Genomic DNA, 12,204 nt, shown 5'->3' with positions numbered 1-12,204 from the left:
CAAAAAAAATTGCCACATTCATACATGAGCCAATGTCACCAGTTTATTGCTGCATCTATTAGTGCTGCACAATGAATTGTATTTTTATAGTTGTAGTGATATGAGTGTGCAGGCAGAGGCACACTGTTTTCGTAATTTATCACTTCTCATATTGTCATCATGATATCCTACAGCTTTATCAAACATTGCATTTTATGTCAGTATCGTACAGTCAGAGTATCTCTCAGTAAAGGTGCAGTGTGTAAGGTTTACTGGCATCTAGTGACTGCAACCAACTGAATATCCCTCCCTCACCCCTCCCTTTCCAAGCGTGTGGTAGTACCTGCGCTGGCCATCATGCCTTTGCTTCTTTGGCGACAAGGATTCACCCTCCCATTCTTTTTTCTGTAAAATATTAAGTATAATCCTCCATTTGTCCAAATTTGGATTCCCATACTTTTCACAACACAGAATGCTTAGCAACCGGCAGCAACCGCTGATTCTTCGTTCTGTATTTTCCAGCCAGAATTTTCTCCACCAAATTCACAGCATAAAAATGTGAAAAGCTCTCTCTTGAGCCAGTCTTTGGTTTGTTCTATTGAAAGAGGATCCGCCCCGTTTGTAGATATGAAGGAGTCATTCTCAGCTAATGGAGGCACAACGGTAATTAAAGGCGATTACTTACAAGCACCAATGAAAATATGGTTTTGTATACTATATTCCATTTCTTATCATAGAACCCCTCCTAAATCATTCACACTGCACCTTTAAGAATTTGAATCAAAATATCCATAACAATCAATGCAATAAATAACAATCAATCTTTATCGCATCCATTGAATTTGACTGAAGAACATGGTGGATAAAGCCAAATCGTTGTGATTTAACATTAGAAATGTGGGTGGAACGTTTTAAAATTTGTCTATCAGGTGTCTTTATCTGTCAGGTGTCCATACATTATAGTATAATTTAAATCAACTCTAAATTAAGTTTGCCTTGATAACGATCCATATTGCAAAAAGAGATATATACACTATGAGTGATTCCTAATGACAATTGGCCAATTTTGATTGGAGCATCCCTGAAATCCAGAGTTAATTGCTCATAGACAGTCAATGTGATTAGCTCAAGTATATACACATCTTTGTGTGTGTGATTGTGTGCATATCTAAGCGGGAAACAGTAAGAAGGCCTTTGATTCTCTGTAATAAACTCTGTGTAAAAATGAAAGCAGTTTAATAGGACATCAGGCTGCTTCAAAGGAGAAAATATAATATAAGTAATAATATATATTTAAAAATAATATAGAGAAATATTGTCCTTTTACTACAATGCCTAAAAGCATTTTTTTTATTTTAATGCAGCACTTTCCACAAACTGCATGACTATAGGGATTCACACAACATAGTGAATTACAAAAGATTTACAACTGCTGTGGTGTATTCTTTATAATATTTTTCTGAGATCTCTACTGAGGACTATGCCTTTTCAGTACTGTTCTTTGCTTGGGAACTACAGCAAAGACTACAAAGCCAGCATAAATTCCATGCATTTATATTTATATAATAGACTCTTACTTTGTCTACCTGGATTTAAAAAAATTTTCTGCCGGAAAAATTCTTTTTGAACTGAAAAAGTTCTTATTCTGCTGTACTGCTTGCTTTTAGGTGGCTCAGTGTGTGAAATACCCCCTGGTATTTGGAGGGCCCCATGCTCACCATAGCAGCACTAATGCTAGCTTCAATGGCAAAAAAAAAAATGGTTGGTTTAACAATCGTTCTTTTGGACATGCTCTTTGCTAGTTTGGTGATTCCACACATTCACTGAGAGCATACATATCTCTTTTGTCTTCAGTTTGAGAAATGAGTATTAATTCATTCTTTCCAATAATCTCTTGGGAAGTTGGGCAAGTTTTCAGATTTACAAATATGCTGCTGCATATTGTTAAGTTTTTCAGAGGTATCAAAGTTACAGGTACTAGGCTATAAAGAACAACTGGGTGAACCAGTTTGCTACAGCGCCAGACCAGTGCTCGAGGCAGACCAGTGCTGCAGCTCTAGTTAGTTAAGAATACCAAAGACAGGAGCTCACTGATTGTAGGTGAAACAGCTAAACATCTATTTTTCCCTCATGAATAGTATAACTTCATAATAAGTTTATATTCATGGACCCCCTGGTCCATTTTGATTTTGAGTTTTTTAGGGGGTCCAAGAGGTTACATAGGTGGTCCCTGACCCCCTGACCCCCTGTATTTTGCACCTTTGTCTTTCATATAAAATGCTATTTTTTGTAGTAGGAGTGGTGATAGTGGTGGTAGTGGAATTTTCCTTTAAAACCACAAACAGGATTAGCACTAGATATACTAAAAACTAAGTAGTTTGTAAATGTGCAAACAGCACTCACTGAGCCATGGGGCACACCCAAGGTCAGGCCCGGATCATCCAGTGGGTTTTATGGTATGCACACAGGGGCCTAACCCACTAGGGTGCCCATGTGAGCAATTATGACCACTTAAATCTAAGTTTACTTAAATCGAACCTGTTTTGACTCACAGTGGAAACTTTACAAACAGTGCAGTGGTATAAAAGGACTAGTACCGTGTCTTACCAGCAAGCTACGCGAGTGACAGCGCTTCCATTATACTTAGCGAGCCCTGTTTCTGTTTCTGACGCATCGTGTTGCTCTGCAGTTCCCCCTTAAAATGGACGAGAAGTAAAGAAGACGGGGATCTCCACGACCACTCCAGTAAACAATTTGGAGAGAAACAGCCAAACAAACACCAGGATGGTATAATACTGTGTTTTTTAGATTACTGATGTTAAATATGGAGATGAAACGTAACCTGTTACAAACTCTATTAAATACATGCCCCAAACAATAGCTGGGCAGGCCTGTCAGTAAAGCAGCTTTCTTTTGATTGGTCTGTGGTTTGTTTACGTTTTGATGCACAGTTGACGTTTCTGGTTTAGACATCCTGCAGGTCCTCGTCACGATTCTACATTTGAGCAGCAACTTGCTGTTAGGATTTGGTATAATTTTGTGTTACAAATGATGATAATGCTGATGCTCTCCACGATTTTCCTAAACATCAGTTTATTTTTCACCTCCAATCACTGCTTAGTAACCATTACACTGTCTTTCATTACCTTGCTTAACTTGTCAGGTTTTTAGCTTTGAACTCCTGTTCCCCTGAAAGTGTTTTGAACATACCTTGAAGCTCAGGGTATTCAGAAAATGTGCTTTAGGGATCTGTTGAAGTGAAATCTGAAACTTTGACAGATTTCCAAAGCCAAATATAAAATGCCAACTACCCAAGTTAAAAAGTTAATGTGAATCATCAGAGGTAAGATATAAATGGAAATAAATAGACAGTTCAACGTCCACTGTGGCAGTATACTTTAGCTAGGCTGTTTGACAGTTTGGGTTTTTAAGTTTTCATCTTTCTGCACATTTCAGTCCAATTTTAGCTTGTCATCTACATTGGGGTTAATGCTTTGCTTGTCAAGAATGGATGCATGCTTTATAGGGAAATGCTGTACTGCTTGTTGCTTTTGTTAAGCCATGTTCTCATTAATATGTAGACAATCTTGCTACAAAGAAAAAAAGCAGGTGCTCATAGAGGTGAGGTGCACTGCGATTAGTTTGCTGCTATTGTGGTGCTGCATAGTCCTTCTTTAACTTGCTGTGATATAACAAAATCACTGACCATTCAAAAAAGGAGCCAGGTTGGGCTCCACCAAGCATTTGTGCTCCGAGGCCTGTAACTTGATGATTTTGGCCTGCCCAAGGTCACTTCACAGCAGATTAAGATGCACACTAGGACTTTATGATATGTTTAACCCATCCAGCTGTCTGTTGGAGGACCTCTAAAGATGAGCCTTTAAGGAAGGCTCAATTATAATGATTGTGAGGGAGTTGGTCATAATTAAGTGTGTTAATTAATTAACACAATAATTAAGCACACTGATTTTGGAATATCAGAATATATCATGGTGTAGTATAATATAAAATTGAACAAACTGTGCAAAATGTACGCACACACATATATAAGTTACTATAAGTAAAATATGTTAATAATTACTATAAATGGTTCAGTAACAGCTATAAGTGATTCCATGACTACTATGCATTGTTCAGCCACTTTTATGAGACTGGGTGCTGTAGATAAGGACATACAGTCTTATCTTTACAGATTAAGGGGTTAAATGAGGGCTTAGTAATGATGAACTGATGATGAATTGGGTCAGTAGGTGTGTCTCTGTATGTGTATATGTAAATATATATGTGTGTGTGTGTGTGTGTGTGTGTGTGTGTGTGTGGCTGCCCTCTTCACAGTCACTTCTCCATTCAGTAGGAGTTTTCACCAACTGCAGCCTCCACTCTCACTGTCACTCATCATCTGGCAGGGTCAGTGAGCTGTCCACTCAGTGTGTGCGTTGGAGATTCTAACTCACCACAGAACAGAGGAAGACATAGTGTAAGAGAGATACACCGACACAACAGTGGCTTTAGACTGCAAAACCTCTTAACTTTTATGTATATTTCTTCTAAATACAATAATAATATAAGACAGACACAGGTGTTTGTGTGTCAGTGAGATGATGAATTGCATCATTATGAGGTTAATTTGCTCTGAGAGAAAAAGGAAGCCAGGCGGAAAAGAGGAGGAAACGTTGACCGGCTTTGAGGTCACAGGTACATCATCTGTAAACCTGCATACTGAACAGTGCAGTGCTTGTTTATGACAGGAGTGTTTTTTAAAACTGAAAATTATTTCTTTTTTTATTATTGAGGTTAGAGTTATAGTCCCTGCAAAAAGTACTAAAACTGTCATTGGGTGGTTCCTTCAAGGGTATGTCTTTAGTAAGATCATAAACATATTTAATTGCAATAATGCTTTTGAAGTTGTATTGTCTCCAATTCCTGTGTAGTCTCCTGGCATTTTCATGTCATTGTTCTCTTATAAAAAGGCACTCGTATCTTTTTCTTTATGTATCTTTAAGGCACACAGTTGTACCTTAAAACAATTGTTATTGTAAAGTACAACTTTTACATTGTTTGTATCTTTATGAATGAATGATGTACCCAAACAGTACTCCTTTTGACAGTTTAGGGTCAGATTTAGGGTCTCATGATTGGACCCTCCCAGTCTTCCATGTGCTTGTGTTTACTTTCTGGTCTTGTCCATGTGCTTTCTTCATTTTGATTCTTCCCTGTCCTGCCCCCTTGTTTCTAAACTCCGCCCTTTATAATTTTCACCTACGTCTTGTTAACCTGTATTTAAGCCCTGTGTTTTCCCCTGTGAGTTGGCTGGTCTTTGTTTGGTCTTTGTATGGTATTGCTTGGTGTTTGTTCTTCTGGCCTCTGTTATTTGTCCTAGTTTTTGTTTTGGTGTTTAGCCCGTTTTCCTTTTTGCCATGTCTGTTCCTCCATCTATCCGTGTTGGCTGTCTGACCCTGGACTGTGTTGACCCTGAGAATGGATTTGCCCCTAATAAATCTCTCTTCTCTCAACGTGTGCGTCCGCCTCATCATCGCTCCCCGGTGTTACATAGGGTTAGATTTTTAGTAAAATTTTTGCTAAAATAAAAAAAATATACATTTTGAATTCCATGCTTTTAAGTTTATCTAATGAGACTTTTTTCCACACAATTTCGGGCCATTTTTATTAGTCCATTAATTGTGAAATATCAACACATATGAAGAACCAATCCTATAAAGTAAAACTCTAAACACTGCCCTCTAAACATGTTAGAGCACAAAGTTAGAAGTTAGAACTTTTTTTTTGTTTTCATAAGCCCCATGTAGTCCCAGTGAATGCATTTACTGCTTTATCTAATTTACATTTCGCTGCTGTCGGAACAAAACCTCATATATCTAAAATAAAGCTTACAGGAGAAGGAAAAAACACACTTTACTTTTAATGTAAGTTAATGGAACCAGACTTTTTTCCAAGCAATTTTGTGTCATTTCTTTTGGTCCATTCATCATGGCTTATACACTCAGTGTAAAGGACAACAGATATTTTCAAATTATGTCAAAACCTAAAAAACGACAAAAATTGAGATACAATATTTTGTTCCAATAGCAGTGATTTGTTTGCCCTCAACCTAACCCACCCAATTTACATTTTGTTTGTTGCAGCAGAATATGATAGTGAAATCTTATCGCTGTGGAAAATGATTGCAGTCATCTTAAATAATTGTGGTCTTTTCAAAAACTGTGATAATTATGTAATAATTGCGACAGGCCTAGATATCAAGAGAGCTGCGGTTTTGTCTGTTTTATCTCAAGACGTCCGTCTTTGTGGAGAGGTGTGAATTTTCACACCAGGGGCTTCCGACCCCTCTCCTTTAACCCCTTACTTGCTAACAGCTCAACACTGAGTCATAACATTTCACAAACAGGGTCCTAGTTAATGTGATAACAGAAAAATTTCATTTTGAAATATTCATTTTAAATATCCGAGTTGATTTTCATTCTGTCAGAAGTATAACCACTTCTTGTACTTTAGCTCACATAGAAAAATAAACAGAGAACTTCTACTTTTTACTATTACTTATACTTACTGTGTAACTGGAATCGAGGGTTGAGGTGACGGAAAGCAGTAATGTTCCATATTTCACTCTGAAGTGGATGCTGTATGTTTTGATTGTTCGCCCAGCGTTTCATATAGAACAGAAATGACACTTTCACATTAATGCTGGAGAATAGAGGAGAACACACCAGATATAACGGTTCCTGGTGCTTTAGAGTATGGATGGCGCTCATAATAGAACTTGTTGAGTGACTGTTTTATGCAGCAAATGTATCAAGTCAATGGTCGAGGACACTCCATCCACCCCCGTACTGACACATCATGCCACAACGGAAAAGCTTTACGGCAAATACAGTACAGAGACGACCCTTTATTTATTTAATTTTCAGTCAAAACAACCTATAAGTACCTGTTACTCGTTTTTCTGGAGATATTTCCGAGGAGATTAGATATATCTATATATATAGATATATAGAATATAATCCTTGTACAAAGGAGAAAGTCAAAGAAAAGTGTGTATGTGTGTCAAATCAAAACCTTTATTGATCCCAGGGGGAAATTGCAGTTGTTACAGTTGCAGCCATTTATGTAAAAATAAACACTTTACTAATAATTTAAAACAATATATAGAATTTCTGTCCATCCTTCCACTGTGAGAAGACACCTCAACGTTATGAGTCTGAAAAGACGTGTAGCTGACAAGAAGCCCCACTCAGAAAAGGAAATAGACAACAAAGAATAACATTTAATATTCTGTGATCTGGTCTGAAACAAACAGCTGAAACCCGTGGATCTTGATCTGCTTACAACCAAACCTTGATCAGTTTACGAGGGAATTCAGCAGTAGAGCCGGCTTTCCGCTTCTCCTATAAGCACATCAGTGCTGTATAGTCAGTATAATCTGCCTGTTTCAACATCTGACTTACTGCTCTAATATCATTCCTGCAGCTGATAAAAATGACAGACGAGCCATAAAACAATAGCGAAGGTCTGCTTTTCATTTCTGGCTGAGCATCAGCGAGCTGAGTGCTCAAACTCAACTTGATAAATTAACGACAAAGAAGCAGAGATAAAATAAGGTTTATTATTACAGTTAATGAAAAAGAAGCAGCTATCAGGTAAGGTTTATTATTATTATTGTTAATGAGAAAGAAGCAGATATCAGGTAAGGTTTATTATTATTGTTGATTGTAGCGACGCTGATCCAAAAGCGTGAGTGGAGTGAGGTTTATTTAGCTAAAACCCTCAAAACTCCACACCAAACAGTTACTCCTGTGGGAAACACACTAGTATTTTCATTGAAATCGTGATGGACTAAATCACTCTAAATCACAATCACAGCCCACGTTTACATCTATCTTTTTTCTTTTCCCCCTTTTTTGACATCAAACATGTGTTTTTTTAACATGTTATGTTTTTCATCATAAATGCAAGTTTTGGTTTCTGTGATTAGAGTGAAATGGATGATCTGATCTTTTTCAGGCCCCAATTCACAGATTTTCAATGTGAGTTATTAAGATAAAAGAACACAATTTAACAAAAAAAAGTTGATTTAGTTTTTCTGTGGGCTTTATAGTTAAAGGTGGGCCTTGGGATGAAAAAGCTTGAGAACCTCTGGACGAGAGGATGACCAACACAAACAGCTGAGTTACCGCTTCTGACTTTACACCCATGAGGTGGACCAACAAGGCAGGAGTGTCTAATAGAGTGGACACTGCTGTGTCTGATTCACTCGTACCAGCACAACACACAATAGCACACCACCACCACGCCAGTGTCACTGCAGTGCTGAGAATGATCCACCACAAATAACACCTGCTCTCTGGTGGTCCTGGGGGGTGCGGACCACTGAATAACAGGATGAAAGGGGGCATATGTAAAGTATAAAGAGAAACAGATGGACTACAGTCTGTAACTGTAGAACTACAAAGTGCTCATATATGGTAAGTGGACCTGATAAAATGGATAAAGAGTATAGATCCAAGGAGGTGTGGGGAGTGTAGTGGATCTAGTAGACTTTTTGCCCATATCATACAGCCTTGTTGTTTATTTGCACATATAATCATATAATTAGCTCTCGTCTGTTCATGTTTCTCTCTTTCTGGCCGGATGCCTTCTCTCATTATACTATTTGTTTGATGCTATTAGCCTCTTTCTCTCTCCATCTCTCTCGCCCTGCCTCTCTTTTGGCAGCTGCCTGATGGATTTTGTATTGGTCTCATGCAAATTAAAAAATTAAAATACCAGATGCCACTGTCTATCCACAGGCCTGAAACACAGTGAGAGCTGAAGCACTTCATCAAAGGTGTGTGTGTGTGTGTGTGTGTGTGTGTGTGTGTGTGTGTGTGTGTGTGTGTGTGTGTGTGTGTTGTAAAATAGATACCTTAGCAGAACTAACCAGCGACCACTCAAACTGAAAGGCAGTTTCAGAGAGGACATGCTAGACTCACACTTTAATCCCTAGAAGTCACAGTTGATATATACATAATTAATATACATAAGCATTAATGTAATAAATCTTTCTTATTCATAGCTCAATGCAACAAGTGGAGAAGAATAAATATTTTATTATTTTGTCTTCAAAGAATGAACAGCCTTTGGCTGCCCCGTTCAAAAAGCAGCCCAGGCTGAAACTCGCCCCTGTAACTTCATGGGCAGAGCTAAACTGTAGGCTAATTTATACGCGGATCTGTTGCTTTTTAGGAACTCATAAAACCAATGAATTCAGAAAAGAGGTGTGCATCATATGTTCACATACTACATCAAACTGAATTTTAAAAAAGTTTTTTTTTGGTGTTCTGTAATATGGGTCGCTTTAATGGTTTTGCAAGATGAGAGCTATAACACTTCAAAGGGTTTGTTTGTGATACAAACTCATTTCTTTCTGCATAACTCAGTCATTAAGACATAAACAAAGTCATTTCGATGTGAAACTCAGAATTGTTGTGAGGGTGGTGGTGATAGGAACCAGACGTCTGAAGAGGTTAATGCCTTTAAAAGTTCCCTCACAGCAAGTTATTACATGCAAGAGTTAAAAAGACATTGTGTGATGAAACATTGTTTTGGGATGAGGTTTTGTCCTAAATTGCTAAAGCACTAAGTGGCGAGAGGCCATGTGTTACTGCTATCTTATCATTTTTTTATGCACGATAATGCAGTGCAGTGATAAAATTGCAGTAATGCACAGCCTTAAGTGGCTTATTGCTTTTATAAATTGGCAGTCAACATAAACAGTATTATAAAATACATTGTTCTGAAAACAATTTATTATTAATAATAATCGACATAAACAACTATTCCATCAAGAAATATAGTTTCTTTAGAGCATGGTATCGTTGCCAAAGAATCAGGGACTGCTGAGTGAGGAGAACGTTCGGTTGCCCATTGCTGTACATTGCAGTCATTATACTTTTTATCTTTTTGTTGTATACAACAATTGAACATATGCATATGCATTTTTCTTATTTAGCACCAATCCAATTTAGCGGCACCCCTCTTCTTGTGCTGGAGCTGAGTCTTAAATGGCTCCCTACATAGTGCACTACATAGGAATTTAAATACTGTATTCTGCACTACAACTGTGCAAATTACAGCTTAGAAATAGTCGTTTGGGACTCAGCCACATTTATGCTCTATAAATGAGGCATTATTTGGCTGTAGAGGCTAGAAGTTCTAAACTTGCATGACTAGCACACTGTTTAGGGAGCACAGAGCTGTTTGGGATTCAGCCTGGGTTTGACGCTACAGCTGACTGAAACACGGACATTTGAAGCATGTCAGACATTCAAGTGACATTTTTTAGGTTTTGGTAGTTTAAACAGAAACTTTGTCAGTGCACTTGGTGGCCCATGTGAGCAGCATTAGAGTCAGTGATTCTTCCATTTAACAGCATAAGGGCAAACGCCACTTTGTCCTGACCTCACCCTTCAGTGAGCCAGAGAGACAGGAAAGTTGATTCCATTTACGCAATGCAATCATTATTTGAGTTCAGAAGGGCAGTGGATCATAAATACATGAGCATTGTAAGAAAGTTTGGTCAGATATCGAATACATACAGCAATACCGTGTGAAAAAGGGGTAGCTTGGCAAAATGGACAAGTTTCTTAAAAGGGAAGTCCTCCAGTTTTTCAAATGTTCTAATAATTCAGTCCTTGAGATGTAATTAGAGTCATTTGGTGTGAAGTGGTTCATTATAGAAACCATTATTTCTTTACAGTGGTGGTGATGGGAACCAGGGGTCACGTTGGCTACACCACAAATATGGCCATTTAAACCAGCGGTGAAGCTACACGTCTTCTGAGTTTTTATACATAATGTTGATGATGGTAAAATACTCATAATACTCATCTGTAAAAAAGTTTTCTTTGGGGACTATTTTGCCTAACAACACCCTGCATGTATCCCTCCGCCACGAGCGGATTAAAATAAATGGATGAAAATACATAAAAATACATAAAGTCAAAACTTTATCTCAAAATTATTATAAAACAACGTGTCAGACTTCAGGCAGCAATTTTTCCTCTTTAAACCACTTTACTCGCGACGTTTTAAAAGATATTTCAAAAAGAAGGATCCTCTTATCGATCAGCCTAAGGCAAGGCGTTGTGGAGTCTGTTTCCTCTGGTGAATCAATTGGCCCGACTCGCTTAAAGAGTCGTTCAAAAAACCGATTCTCTAGGAAACCAGTGTTTAAAGTGTGCTGGACGAAGCGATTCACGAATCAAACACCAAACACGAATCGATTCTCGTCGGAAGCCTCTGACACACACTTTAGCCTCTCGAAGAATGTAACCCCCCCCCCACACACACACAGACACACACACACACACACACACACACAGACAAACATTTCATGCACAGTGTTGGGTGCTTTAACTGATTTGCATACGCGCGCGCGCACTGAGCATAACGGTCGTCTCTCCGCGCGGGAACCCGTGCGCTCTGCTGGCAGCGCGAGACGCGACCGTTGCTCTTCAAGCTGGCCGCTTTAGGTTTAAGCGGCTGAGATTCAGGACGAAAACTCGGCATATTCAAACACACGGGTGCCAAAACTCAGCCGGAGCCATGATTTTAGGTAAGTCAGACGTTCTTCTGCTTTTTTTGCGAGCGAAAAAAAAACAGCGGTGTAGATGTGATTTGTCCTCGCGGCGTTTCGCGACCACGTTATGGGGTTATCTCACCAGACTTTTCTCGAATGGTCTCTTTCTGTTCATTTTCCTTCATGACCTTGTCGCGTTGTTTCGCCGTGGAGAGTTCTTCTTCTTCATGGTGTTGGACTGACTGAGAGGGTAAAGGGGACTTCCACCAGTTTTTTAAAAATTTCGGCGCAGTTAAATGGTTAACCCGTAAACAGTCCTTCCGAGTGGACTGGTGTGAAACGCTCCGTTCTAGAGAAGCTTAGAGTCAGGACTGTTCACAGTGGTGGTGATAGGAACCAGACGTCCACCTCTGAAAGCTTCACAGGGAGTTTATAATGTGAAATGGTTCGATATGTGCTGTCTGATGTCTGACACGTTGTTTTATGGTAGGTTTATGGTAAGGTTTTGGCCTCAGGCTTTAGTGTAATCAGTTTATTTTAATCTGCTCGTGGTGGAGGAATACATGCAGGGTGTTGCAGGGCAAAATAGTAGACAAAATAAAACTTTGTTCAGATTTATTGAGCATTTTTCCATTGTCAACATTACATAG

At 38.7% G+C, this 12,204-nt stretch overlaps 1 protein-coding gene across 4 annotated transcripts in view; it reads left to right on the top strand.

Moving 5' to 3' along the window:
* The window catches only part of LOC108431394 (zinc finger protein 385C-like), a 146,282-nt gene that overhangs the window by 58,564 nt on the left and 75,514 nt on the right, over window positions 1-12,204 (top strand). The window contains exon 1 of one of the 4 annotated variants that reach the window (XM_017704499.2): window positions 11,373-11,590. The exons of the other annotated variants lie outside the window; for them this stretch is intronic. Coding sequence (XP_017559988.1) covers window positions 11,581-11,590 — 10 coding nt within the window. The 5' untranslated portion in view covers window positions 11,373-11,580. Of the gene's footprint in view, window positions 1-11,372; window positions 11,591-12,204 lie in introns of those variants that run through there. 4 annotated transcript variants of the gene reach the window in all.

Source organism: Pygocentrus nattereri, chromosome 13 (genome assembly GCF_015220715.1).
Source record: "Pygocentrus nattereri isolate fPygNat1 chromosome 13, fPygNat1.pri, whole genome shotgun sequence".
NCBI lineage: Eukaryota > Metazoa > Chordata > Actinopteri > Characiformes > Serrasalmidae > Pygocentrus > Pygocentrus nattereri.
Note: the sequence above shows the minus strand (reverse complement) of the source record. Positions and strands in the feature narration are given on the sequence as shown.